Source organism: Musca domestica, unplaced genomic scaffold (assembly GCF_030504385.1).
Source record: "Musca domestica strain aabys unplaced genomic scaffold, Musca_domestica.polishedcontigs.V.1.1 137, whole genome shotgun sequence".
NCBI lineage: Eukaryota > Metazoa > Arthropoda > Insecta > Diptera > Muscidae > Musca > Musca domestica.
In genome coordinates this window covers 445016-459494 of record NW_026712187.1, presented here as the reverse complement: position 1 = coordinate 459494, position 14479 = coordinate 445016, and the positions used below count along the sequence as shown (strand labels likewise).

At 37.8% G+C, this 14479-nt stretch overlaps 1 protein-coding gene and 1 long non-coding RNA gene across 2 annotated transcripts in view; both read right to left on the bottom strand.

Moving 5' to 3' along the window:
* LOC131801001 (zinc finger protein hangover-like) overlaps nt 1-14210 on the bottom strand; it is a 32524-nt gene extending 18314 nt beyond the window's left edge. Inside the window, exon 1 of the mRNA XM_059118921.1 lies at nt 13569-14210. Coding sequence (XP_058974904.1) covers nt 13569-13727 — 159 coding nt within the window. The 5' untranslated portion in view covers nt 13728-14210. The remainder of the gene's footprint in view (nt 1-13568) is intronic.
* Nucleotides 11419-13257, bottom strand: LOC109613120 (uncharacterized). Its single transcript, XR_002194809.2, has 2 exons — nt 11907-13257; nt 11419-11849 (listed from the first exon to the last, which is right to left on the bottom strand). It is a non-coding gene; the product is annotated as an uncharacterized LOC109613120 (long non-coding RNA).
* Nucleotides 14211-14479: the final 269 nt, after the last annotated feature.

Below are 14479 nucleotides of genomic sequence, written 5' to 3'. Positions count from 1 at the left end.
ACCTAGGGTCTAAAACCGTTATTTCGATGAGGCACGGTTTGTCCGCATAAAATGTTATATACCCTCTGTAGCCATATTGCTAAGGGTATAAGCACACATATTTTTTGTTGTCGTTGGGCGCCACCTCTGTACAGTACAATGGCCTCTAAATAAGTTGAGTTACAAAACATTCAGATAGTTTAGAAGGAATTACCTTATCCTTATTTCCAAAGAAAAAGCGAATGTTTAATTTTTTTTTCGTTGGGCGCCACCTCTGTACTGTGCAATGGACTCTCGATATTATTTGCAAATTATTCAATTCAAATTATTAATTTTTTCAACATGAATATAGCTAAGCTTTTACTGATTTTTAAGCTAACAATTGGGAGGGATTCCTTTGCCCAATTGGAAATGTACTCCTCAAAATGAAAAATAAACACACTATGAACTCGCAAACAAACCTCTAAAATTGACTAACCATTTTTGTGTACTTAGAGTAAAGGCAGAGAGATTCGGCACATTTAAACAAACCTGCACCGATGGCAACAATACTATTTGGGAATGGCAAATTGCATTTTATTGGTAAAATGCAATTGGGTAATTATAGTTAAAGTTGGTACTTTAAAGTATCAATGTATGCAGCCGTGTGTGTGTGTGTGTGTGTCCGCCGCCGTAAGTGTTTACACATTTCTTACACTCACACACACACACTACTTTGGCTGGCTACTGGCATCTCATTATCTTATGGCTGATTGTATTTGTACTTTATACGTGTGTATGTGAATATGTGTTCTTTATTGTACATATATAAGGGTTTAATTTATGGGGGCTTTTGCAGGATGGAGTAATATGTACACTACCCGGAACTACCTCCTCCTCCCCCACCACCTATTTGAATTATCCTTAATTATTATACTTCCTGAAAGAGACATATGTACATTTCGTGTGTGTTTGTGTGCGTATGTGACATTTGTAATATGAGTACAGCTAAGGTGAGTTACTTAAAAGAATACATACATGTGTTTAGATGCTGTATTGGTAAATAATTAAATTTTAAGAAAAATTATTGAAAATTCAGTAATTGTTTATTGTCTAGCAATCGCCAAGTCGATTTGTCTAGAGAAATTGTGGTTTATTTAGTTTATTCCCGCCTTTTTGCTTATTTCCCAGAACTTTTTAAATTTTACTTTCAGACAATGGATGATTAATTTTGAAACAAATTGTTCCATTTTTAATAAAGAAATAATGATGGAAGCAGCTCATTTTAAAATCTGGGAATTTTTTTAATCCCTTCGAGATAATCTAAATGGACAGAACTTGTAAATACAAATAGAGGTTTGCATAAGTTCTACTCATAAAAATCATTCGTAGTTATCAGGCATTTCATTGTGAATAAAAATTAATAGCTCTGCCTTTTTTCTGATGTTCATAGTTTAAAGTCGTCTATGTTAATAACTTGTATTGAAAGTTTCCATACCTTAGCACTGTAGTGTCATTAAAAATTAATAGCTCTGCCTTTTTTGTACCCTCCACCATCCTATCGAGAGTATATTAGCATTATTATTACGTTTGTAACTCCTCGAAATATTCATAATAGACCCTACAAAGTATACATATTCTGGATCAGCTTAAAATCCTAAGACGATCTAGGAATGTCCGTTTGCCCGTATGTCCGTTTGTCCGTCTGTCTGGTTGTATATCTGCCGTCTGTCTGTATGTTGTAATCACGCTATCTTTCGAACGAATTGAGATAGAAGGCTAAAGTTTTCAATTCATGCATAGTTTACCAGTAGGCAGCCTAAGTTCGTAAATGGGTCTTGTCGATCCACGTTTTCGTATAGCCCCCATATAACGGTACCTCCCGATACTCGGTATTTTCATGATTTTTTTCGACATTATTCTCCGGAATTGTAACAAATTTCGTATTTAAGATTCGTAATGGGTACTACAATCTATTGCAAAAATGTTTCTATCAAGGTCCAGATCTTCGTATATCCGCCATATGACGGTACCTCCCGATATTCGGTATTTTCATGATTTTGGCGACATTATCTACCGGAATTGTTTTAAATTTCGTATTTAAAGTTCGTAGTGGGTACTACAGACTATGACAAAAAATGCAGGTCCATGTCTTCGTATAGACCTCATATGACGGTACCTCCCGATACTCGGTATTTTCATGGTTTTTGCGACATTATTCACTGGAACTGTTTCAAATTTCGTATTTGAAGTTCGTAATGGGTACCACAGCCCAATGCAAAAAAATTCGTATGTAGGCCCATGTCTTCGTATAGCCCCCATATAACGGGTGTCATTTAAGTGGAGGTTTTCGGAATGTTTTTGAAAATTTTCTAATTCCTTCCAAATGGTGGAGGGTATTAAAAGTTCGTCCCGAACCAAGCTACTTTTTCCTTTTTTCATTCACATAGTTCAGAGTTTTTCATGCCTTACAATTATATTCAAATTATTTGCCGTATACGATTATTTTGAAATGAGGTGAGGCAATGGTTGGGTGTCTTTTTCCTCCCCTATGTTGAAACGGCATATATCAGACAGATACCCACCTAAATCTTCACAAAATGTCTGATTTGATACTTTATGAAGGATATATGTGGATCTGGTCATCCTCCGAATCTAACGTTTATACTCGATCGTCCTTAAAAACTATCAAAACTACAACACCGTCAATTATCTTTGAGTGCAACCACAAAAAATGACTACCAAAACGGATACAGCTTTATAAAATCTTCAATAAAGATTCTGATTTGTTGCAAAAAGTGTTCTATTTAAGTGGACATTATGTGCAGCACATCTCTTCCTCTTCCTCTTGCTTTTTTACATTTTTAATTACCTTATGTATCTTAAAACAAATCAAATTCCTCAGTATTCAAAAACAATCAGTTAGCAAATTATCCCCCAAACTTTCAGTTAGTTTTTCTTTCTTCTTATAAGGATTCATACGAAGCCAAAATAGTACATACATAATTAAATCTTCTGACTTGAAAACCTGTAAAATTTTTAAATTGAAACTTAATATTTAATTTATTATATAAGTATTCCCTCCCCTCTGTCCCGTTCCAATGCAAAATTTCTAATTATTTCCTTTTGCTTCGAGAGTAAATGATTATATGCCACTTATGTACACGTTATCCACCATGTACATACATACAATACAATGGTCCTTTGTTGTGCATCTACATACATGAGTGCATATGTACATACAAACATATTCCTCAAAACACACACATGCATACAGTAAACATGGAGGTTGGTACACCTTGAGATGCCTACAAACTTGGGCATTTATTTGTCATTACTCCAAGTGATATAAACATTTCCAAAATAATCCAAGATATGTATATTGTGTGTGTGTGTGTGGACACCAGTTTGCATTGGTTACATGAGATTAAATATGTACTTAGTGTCACCAAACTTTAAGTATTAATTTGGATTTTTTTTTTCTAATTATATGAAGATCTAACCATTTGATCTTCAGAATTGAGTTTTCTCAAAGTTTGAATTTAAATATGTAAAAACTTTGGCAAATTTGTTTGGCTTGGTTTAAGTATGCTCAGCCACACAGGAGTCGGAAAATGCTTCAGTCGGAGACCATTGATCCATTGTATTCATCATATGGAGAAGAATTAGAGGAAGAATAGAGGGAAGATAATGAATAAAAAAGAAACCTTCAGATGAGAATGTTAGAATTTTTAACTCTCAGCAACCGAAAAGCATTCGTGTCCTGTTCGATATTTCGGGACATTTGCATAATACCTTTTCATCTTCTTCATTCTCACATTTTGAGGTCAGGTATGTGCTACTATAGCGGCCAGTCAAAATACCTACCACGATTCTTATATTTGACCTACTAATCGATAGAATTGAACAGGCTGTTATTATCCGGTCAGCATCTGGTTTCCATCTACCATCTCCTGCCAGCCGTCAGGACTAGGAGACAAAATAGTTTATCTGTAGTTTATAAATCTCTTAGATCAGTCGACTGGGAACCCAACCTCTCGAGATAATTCATCAGCCATTTCATTTTCTACAATCATGAATGGCTATCGAAAAAAATATTGTGCGCAAGTCATGAGTCTGCTTCACTGAGTCGATAGTGCACGTGAATAACGCTGCGAGATTCCGCAAAATCCTTTCAAAGAATACAAAATCCTTTCAAAGGAAAGAAAGGAAGGAAATCCATAGGAAATATAAAGCTAAACGATGGCAAGTGGACTGATTCCGATCTAGAGACTCTTAATCACAGAAGCGATAATCGATCGCAGTTTGATCAAAGACCAGATGGTTTTCTCTTCATAGAAGAATAAAAGGCCTCCTTCTCATTGAAGAGGGTCTTTCTCTCATAGAGGACCCGTACGTCTTCTTCTCATAAAAGACAGCAAAGTCTTCTTCTCATTGATGACTTGAAGGACTTTTAATAGAATGCTGAAAAGTCGATCATCGAAGATCGGAAGGTCTTCCTAGAAAGTTTTCTCATAGAAGACTGAAAGGTCTTTTCATAGATGACTGAAAATTCTTCTCATAATAGACTGGAAAGTCTCCTCATAGAAAACTGGAAGGTCATCTCGTAAAAGATTGTAAAGGTCTTCTTCTGGCCATATAAGAGCAGAAGGTCTTCTTCTAGCCATAGAAGAGCAGAAGGTCTTCCTCTGGCCACAGAAGAGCAGAAGGTCTTCTTCGCGAAGAAGGTCCTTTTCTCGTTATAGAAGACTAGAGAGTATTCTCCTTTTAATGGAAGACTACAAAAGTATTCCCAAAATCAAATGGGCAATAAGAACTTTCAACCCCTTGAAATCACCTAGACCAATGCCCGCCATGCTACATGTTTCGACGACAATAGCTCCGATTCTGGGTATGATTTGTATGTCCTGTCTGCGTCTATCGCACATTCCGCTCTCCCAAAGCTGGTCATTAACTTCCAAAGGACTATAGATCTATTAGTCTCTACTCTTTTCTATTTAAGCCCTAGAAGCTCAAATTCTGTTGGGTTCCAGGCAATTGCAATATTTCAGAAAATGAGGAAGCAGATGAATTGTCAAGACGGGGATCCGAATCAATTGAAACATTGAAGTCGAGAACTCGGCTAGATCACCTTTGTGCCACATTTTTCGTGCGATACGCTCGCACTACTCCGGAAGATTTCAACAAAAATGGTTAGATGAAAGGGGATGTAAAGTGAATAAGAATATTTAACACATAATCTCCGAAAGGAGAACAAGGTCAAGCATCTCCATCACAGATCACTGTAGCGTGAGAGCCATGACTTCTAAATGAAGTAGCAATTATACCGATTACTCCGCCAAGGTAGTCGAACATGCACTCTGTCACTATCCAACTCTTATCAATGTGAGAAACAGATCTTCCTTCTTTCTCTAAAACAGAAACAGGAGTAATTCTTCAGTTAGCCAGAAGATTAAAGTGGCTTAGCAAATTGAGGATGAACAAATTGGACTAGCTATATCCAAGTGGAACGGTTGCCTTAAGGCGTCCTTAAAAATAACCTAACCTACACTCAGATATTACCACTTATTAGAATATACAGGATCCGGACATGTCCAAAACTTAAAAAATGTCATCTTCCCATTCCCGTAGCCTCAGCGCACTTCTTTCTACTTGAAGCTGAACCAGAATATCCAGCAAAATCGCACTACTGGATTCAATCGCATCGAACCAGATAAGTTGAGCCCCTCCTTTTCCCTATGGTCTAAGCCCAAGCTTTTCCCTATGGCATTCTTTAATGAATAGACCGCAATGCGACTTTTTAGTCACTCCCGATGTCCCTGATCCAGTTTAAACGCCGTTCCACGATCGTACCAAGATGTTTGGAGCTCAAAAACATATCCAGTGGCTCCAGTATTGGATTTATGTGTTTCTCACGAACAATACTCGATCAAGCTTAGTCGATCAAGCCAGTGGCTCCAGTATTGGATTTATGTGTTTCTCACGAACAATACTCGATCAAGCTTAGTCGAGTTTACTTCCAGATCATTGCATGGGCCTAACTTGACAGCTGCACTTGTATATTTTACATCAGATTTGACATAGTTGGAAGGAATCTACCCTGGGACAGAGGTGAGAGAACTCCTAACTACAGTGTACCTCTGCTGACAATTATGAAACTCTATTTGTTGAGGTTCATGCTGTAGCCAGCAGCAATAGTTCAGTCAGTTTTGTTCACAAGTTTTAATAAAAAATATTTCAAACAACCATTTGAGATTAAATTCACTAAACAGGCTGTATAGCAAAGGTCCTTGAAAATGCAAGAAGTATTTAGGTAAATTACTTTAATTCCCTGCACTGCAAAACAAAATGTTATAATTTCCCAAATTAACCATAAGATAATCAGGCAAATGGACTAGCCATGTTATGACCACCACCAACGACCAAATTTCCTCATAAAATGTTTAACTCCAACTCTTTAAGGATATGTAGTCTTTGAAAATAAAATAATAATTATAATGACAGGCTATGCAAGCGATAGAGGTGATGGGGCGGGGAGGGGAGATTGGCGATGGAGAGGCAAATATACAACACATTGAAATGCATTGAGGCATTCAGACAGAGAAGTGGTGTTGTTATTGTGGTACATGTTGGTCATGTATTAAACGAGGCATTATTGATGTATGTTTGATTGTACACAAGAGGCTATATGAGGATGGTGTACATACACTTACAGGATAAGACAGGATATACATAAACATGAACATATACTGTACACCTAAAACCAACAACAACAAGAGCAGCAGCAATACATGTTGTGTATATACGACGAATTTGCCTAAATGTTTGTATGTACGCCTGTGTGTCCAAAAATATGCGTATATACTTTGGGTGTTGTTGTTCTTCTTGTTGTTGGAGTTCGTGTTGTTGTTGCTACTGTTCAATTTTGATGGCTACCGCCAACAACACAAATGGTTTATTCACCTTACCCCGAACCCCAATCCAGCATCTTCTCATCATTGGCCAAAAAGAGGAAGATATTTCATAATGATACCCTGTTGTCGTCGGCGGGTTGCCTTTGTCCACAGGGAAAATTATTCTTAAGAAAGTGCTGATTTTGCTTGCCTGCTTGCTGCCGCTGCTGCTGACGTTAATGTGACTGCAGTTGATGCCATTTAAATTTTAGCTCAAAGATGCAACAAGACACGGTGTGAGGAAATTTCACAAAAGATGTCTCTATTGTTTTTAAACTTTCAAAACAAATAATTGTTTTACAACGATTATGCTTGCAGCATTCCTGTGTGTGTGTGTGGCAGGGGGGTGGGTGGCTGGGTGGTTGGTTGATGTAATGGATTCAGAAGGAGTCAATAACTTAAGCAGTTTTATTATAATTGATTTTACTGCCTTTGATTCAAAAACACAAAAACTAAATTTAATTGTTTGAATATGTTCACAAAACAATTATGGCTGTTTGGAAATGTGTGTTAGGCGCGACTTTATAATTGAGTTGTAATATTATTTTAATTAAATCATTATAGGCAGTTTCAGTTATCATGGCTACTTTATAATTATTTAAGTGAAGGATCGCTAGATGTGGGTACTTAAGGTGAGAGAATTTGGTAGCATTGACAATTAAATATTTTATAAGAGCTTCATAGACGCGGCATCACTTGGCAAATAATTTTAAGTACGACATGTTTGAACTTTGACATATTCAAAGGTGTAATACCTCTGCAGTGTTAAATATCCAATATCAGGGAGTTGGCCACAGTCTCTCTACTTGTATGGATGCATGTTCTCCGATGATCTAAAAGTCAAATTCTGAGGCGGGTTGAAGTTGAGTTTATTCCGGATACATCACCACATGCCTTGTGAGTCATATGAATGGAGGGGAATTTCAAGAGTTTCATTTTATGACGTAAATATCATTTGATGAATACACTGAGTCATGATTGATGTCATAGCCAAGGTAAGATTTTGACCACATAGACACTCAAAAGAATGTATTTAATAAGACTACTCAATACAAAATGCCATTCTATGCCATTGTCCTCTGCCTGTTAAACGTTCAATAATCAATTCCATCCACTAACCTTTCCGAACATGTACCTGCCAGACTGCCGCCCTGAGAACTGCAACAGGGTGCCTCCTCATGATTCCTGTGGACCATATACATGAGGAGTCAAAGGTTCTTCCCTTACGTCAGCATAATCATATGCTTTCGTTGCAGTACCTGCTTGGGTGTTATCGTGGGAGTCATCCTAACCACCATATGGTGGACAGAACTCCCCCACCCAGGCGTGTCAGGAAGGACCTGCATGATCTATAGAGAGAGGTCCAGCGATATAAGAGAGAGCCCCTAGATCATGAAGCCTATCAAGCGGGTCAGAATGCACTCGCAGAGGTAGTTAATAATTACAGTAAGAATGCCATCCTCGAAGTCCACCCCATTGCAGCTAAGAAGAACGTCGGCTGACTAAGCAAACCAGGGTAGTTTTGGCCCAACTACGTCCAGGATGGTGCAGCAGTCTCAATTCGTATTGGGTACGAATTGACGAAGATGTGCGGAACGCCTGCCCCGCGTGCGATACAGGCCCGCACTGCAACTGTTTAATTGTCCAGCCAAGGCTACCCAACCCCGTCTAGAGGATCTCTGGCTACAGCCCATAAAGGTAGCAGAATTCCTAAACCTTTACATTGAGGAAGAACCGGATTAATAAGAATATAAACAGCGTAGCATATTAACACTGCTACAACAACAACTAACCTTTCCTGACGGGAACCTGAGTTGCCAACCAAAGACTTATGGAAGGTAAGCAAAAATCAACGTAAGGTTGGGAGGACTATGGGACAATCCTAAATAGATACAACAGTGAGTCAATTAAAGAGGCTATCTATATATCCTGATTTCGACGTGTTCTTTTAAAGGATACGTAGCTCATTAAAGCGTGAAGATAGCATGTGGACTGATTTCGCCTTCAAGACTCCAAATGGTTTAGTTTGCATAGATGTAGAACCTCCTGTTTTTACGGAAACAAGTGATTTCAACAAAATTAAAAAATCTTCAAACTTGCATCAAATTGTGTCTACCATACAAACCACCAGGGTCGGATGATTTGGTTATAAAACTGATCGACAATTTAATTTTGAAGGCTTGACGGTATCTATCTTACTTTGCGACTCCTTGGGGAGAAAGTACTTTTTCAGACATTCTCCGAGCTGGGGAACCGAGTAACTTAGAATTTTTTGGTACTAAATTCAGAGTTGTGAATCACTACCTCTAATAGTGCTGAACAACTGGCTCAACAAAAACCAAAACACGTTAAAATAATCTATACTAGGCATAGGCAGTGGGGGAACTTTTAAAAAATGTTAAGCTTCGGTTCGACAGTTATCTTCAAAATCATGCTATTTTTTCTGCTAAAAGTCGAAACATTAAATTAATAAAGATTTTGACTATTAATGGAAATTTTAGATCATTTGGGAAGTAATGCAATGCAGGCTTTTGTTAGTCAAAGGTAGACAAAAAACCTTGTCAAGTTCTTTCCAAGAAATAACCACAACTTTAGTTGCTGACACTGAATAGCATCTTAAGAAGCTATTTTGACGCACTGTTAGTCACTCGTTCATGCTGCGATGCGGAATGTGGACTCTGTATTAGACCAGAACAAGTAAAAACATTAAGTTTTGCCGGACCGTGCTTTTAATACCCTCCACCTTTTGGAAAAAAAAAACATTTTTATATAAAATATCTGAATTAAACGTGTTCCACTTTAAACTACAAATACCAGTGAGAACGTTTGGATAATGCTGTTAAACTTTCCAAAAAAAACAAAGTATGTGAGGCCGGTATATGGGGGCCATACCAAAACGGGAACCTCGATGGACAATTTAATACTTCAAGGATTGTCATCTATCAATTCTTCTTAAATACCAAATTTGAAACAATTTCGTTGGTAAATGTGACAAGCGTTATTAAAATACCGAATGTCGCTGTGTTTCGTTACATGTGCGCATTAGGAAAAACGTATACCCCAATGTTCTACCACCCGAGCTAGAACTCATTATGAACTACAAATACCAATTTTTAAACAAATCCGTGGAAAAATGTGGCAAAAATCACCAAAATACTGAATATCAGAAGGTGGGGGCAATACGAAAATGTGGACCTATATATTTTATGTTCCGCCACAGAATCTAGAACCCATTGCGATCTACAAATATCAATTTTTTGACAAATCCGTTGGAAAATGTCGCAAAAATCTATACATACAATGTTGCGCTACCATATTTTAAGCAAATCCTTGAAAAAATGTGGCAAAAATGATCAAAATACCGAATATCGGGAGGTACCGTTATATGGTGGCTATATCAAAACGTGGACGCATGTATCTCATGTTTCATACCAACCATCCTAGACACAATACAAATTGTTCTGCCAAATTTTTAAACTCTATGTCAAATAATGTGGGCTGTATCGTGATTTCAACAGAGAGACAGACAGACAGACGGACATCGTTAAATCGACTTAGATTTTTATGCTGATTATGAATACTTTTACTTTATGGGGTCTACGACGAATATTTATGGACGTAACAAACAGAATGACAAAGTTAATATACCCTCCTTTTTAAGGTGGAGGGTATAAAAAAACAGTGAGTACATACTAAAACACATTGCAGACAGGAATGCCTAGACATCCAGAATTTTGACGGCTCAAGCCATCATAGTATCTCCTTCCTTTTGAACATATATTGGCGTATTCCCCTAGACAAACCATTCTACTAATTATACATTTCTTTGACCGATTTCTTGTCTTTGTCGCTTTTACATATTTTCTTTCCTATCACCACTACTGTATTTTTCCTAGAACACCATGGATCATAGGTCTCCCCGTAAAAATGCTCTCAGCCGATAAGCTCTGGAAAACGTCATTCAGTTGGGGTGTATATATGTGATATGTGTACCTTTATAAAAGGCAAAACCGATTAAATTTTTCAAAAATTTAAATTTTCTAGCCTAACAATTTCACCATAATAATGGGTATCTTGAAAATAAAATAATAACCAACCAATAACATGGCTATCTATAAACACTGCCGATCACATGAAAATTGTTGCCCGGGAGTTTACCTTTATTCATATCAAAATATTACCAATCCATCAAGTGATCCCGAAACCAAGCGAAGTTGATAAGTGGTAAACCAAACAATTTTTTTGGAATCCAATAACCCAAAAACTTAACAGAGAACATCTGACAAATACAAAACATGCCACGAGAAAGTATATGTAGGAAGAGACCAAATTACGGACAGAAATTGGTGAAAGAAAGTGGCAAGACAAAGGCAAAAATGCTCACCAACACATAAGCAGAGATTATGGCCTTACAATGAACATTGTACAGCATTGTTCAGTGGCCAATAAGGGCGAAATGAAACATCTGTTATGCAAGGTGCAAAACATCGTTTAAAGCCGGTTAAAGTAGATCTTAAAATGGATTTAGTTTTTTTATTCAACATGGTTAGGTCTTTACTTGTTTTAGGGCACTGATGTGTTATCCCAATAAAAACATTGATGGAACATTTCCTAGGGATTGGTCATGTAAATTATTTATCATCATTAACCAAAAATCTCCTTCTATGCCCAATTCTTTTTCGGATATATATTTTGCCATGAAAATTTGTAGCCATGATTTCAGTTCTTGTCGCGAAGTTATTTTCAAACTTCTCTTGGTTTTACTTCAACTCCAGGTGAAATCATGGTGTACGATTTTGGGAGAGCCATGATTCCAGTTCTTCTGGAGAAATTATTTTCAAACTTCTCTTGGCTTTACTTCAATTCCAGGTGAAATTATGGTATACGACTTTGGGAGACTTCTTCGAATTGTCACTAAAAACTAGCAAAAAGTGATTCCTGTAAAGAACAACAAAAACTTTTTAATTAACTTAGATATGGAAATATTCTACCTACTAAAACTCAGCATCAAGTTCATATGGTGGTAGGAACATAACCTCAAAAGGAATACGCTCCACATGGAAGACATAGCGCACAGCAATTAAATCTCTTCTTTCTGATTTATTATCCTCAGTGCCTTGTCACACAAAAAAAATGTCTGCCGCTAAGCCAATCTTTTGGTCTCAAAACTCCCCAGCATTTGAGGTTATGATATGGAAAATTCCAAAAACCGAATTGGCGACTCTCTTATGGAATTGACACATTTTGGCCAGATTGGTTGAGTGTCACCACAATAGTTTTACAGTTGTTATGTGGTAATATGTCATCAGCATCACATTGCCTCTTCAACGAATGAAAATACCAAAACAAAAAACGATAATTAAGAGCAAAAAATAAAATCGAAGATATACAAAACATCAGGCATGGCGGAGTACGAAAACAAACAAACGACGAACAACCAAGCAACCAGCTAGCTATATGGCAAGAATAGTAATATCTACATTGAGGTTCACCATGAGATAACATGGACGTGGAATACTAGCAGCCAAGCTGCTCGAAACAGCAACAACAACAACACAAAATCTAGCAACAAAAAAATCCCATACAAAACGTAAACGTGCTTAGGTAAGAAGCAGTTCGTCACTCGTTTCCGAGCTGTTTTGCTGTGCTTGTGCTAACTAACAACCACAGCCACCACCACTACAACGAAGAAACACAACCACTTCGCAATTGAAGCTACAGCTAGCTACTGCGTATATATTCTTCTCCACTGCTCTTGCATGACATTTGGGTGATTTGGTAAAGGCAAAGCTACCATTGTGACTAAGGTGATGTCGACAAACAATGATGACAGCGGCGACCACACCACTTTGGTAAACGCATGGATTCCAGGCCCAGCGGAGTATATATATGGCGAACGTGTGTGTGCCTATGGAATGAGAGATAGCGAGGCAAACACACAAACACAAGCTACCGTGGAATCGATTCTTTCCATAGCAATACACAACTGAGACACAGAGTTGCTTTTGTCCAAACATACAAATGTGTTCACAACAACGACTGGTGGACCATGAACCCCGAGTCCATATAAACGATTGTGTAATCAAAATAGGTACATTGTTCTTTTAAGGATTTCCAAATGATTCCACTAGGCCAAAAAAATAAATGCGTTTATAGGGCCAGGGAAAAAGGTTAATTCAACACTGGATGTTTCTCCTCGTGTGTGTGCCATGTCAATCTGTTACCTAGCCACCAGTCATATGAACGACAATGGACTGGTTATTTGCTTGGCTCGAGAGTTGTGGTGGTGACGACTCAGTGCCTGCCGACTACTATTGATTACCACTACACAGGCACCACCGTTCAATGGCGATGGCAACGAGACAAATGTGGCGAATGATGCACACGTCAAACGATGGCTAAATAATGTGGGTCTGGCAATTATATGCGCCAACAACGACGACAACAACGGAGGCAGATGATGATGACTACATGCAAAATCCAACCTAACCTCACTTTGTTCGCCATCACCTCATCATGGAGTATAATTATCATAAACGTTTGCCCAGTCACTCGGCACACTCGTGTTTGGCTTTGGTATTCGGCAGCAGTGGCGGCAGCAGAAATGTACCCAGTCCACGTGAAAATGGACGGGTGTGGTCGTGTATTCCAACTTACCTTGATGGATACACAGCTATGGATTTTGCTAGCCAAGGGCTCCTTGTCGGCTGCATAACTGTTTAAAATCGATATACATTCGTTGTCTGGAGCTAAACACAGGCGGCAGCAGTTGTGTCTCCTCTGTTGGTTCTGCTGCTGCAGACGTTCATCCGACATTTTGAATTTGTCCTATGTCGATCCACACTTCCACACACAAGAAAACTGACTCTTTTCTGAATCTTAGTGCTTGTGGAGGTGGCAGAACTGCTCTTTCCACTCAGACAAATAAAAAATGATGATTGTTCCTTATTCCAAGTATTATGTATTCGCCGTCGTTTGCCTGTTTGATATTTAATCTTTTTTATTTTGTTTTCACTTTCTCTTTCAATTATTATTGCAAATTGTTTTTGTTTTTTCCGTCTGTTATTTTTTGCAAGCACAGTTTTTTTTCGCATTTGAATTCACTTATTTTGTGCGTTTATAAATTTTGACAATTTTTCCTTGCAAATTTTTTGTGAATTTTTCTTCTTCTACATTTTTGGTGTGTATTCCACTTGTCCTCGATAGCTACGGAGGAATAATCCACGACTGCTCGCAACGGGATTTCAAGAAACTGTGCGTCTGGTTTTGGGTTTTGCCGGAATGGATTGTGCATTTTCTCTGTTTCCATGCTCTTTCGCGAATATGCCCGTTAAGTGCGAATGAAGCCGTTGCGCCGCCACTCACTCGCCGTTGGAAGTCGGCGTTAAAAATGTTTTTATCGACTCTAGTTTATATGGCAAGAAATGCTCAATGCTAAAATTATCTTTCATTACAAAGATATGTATTTTTTGGTCTTAAAAATAATAATAATTAAATTAGAAAATATATAATATTTAAATACATTGATTTAACTGAGTTTATGTTTACAATTGACAATAACAAATGAT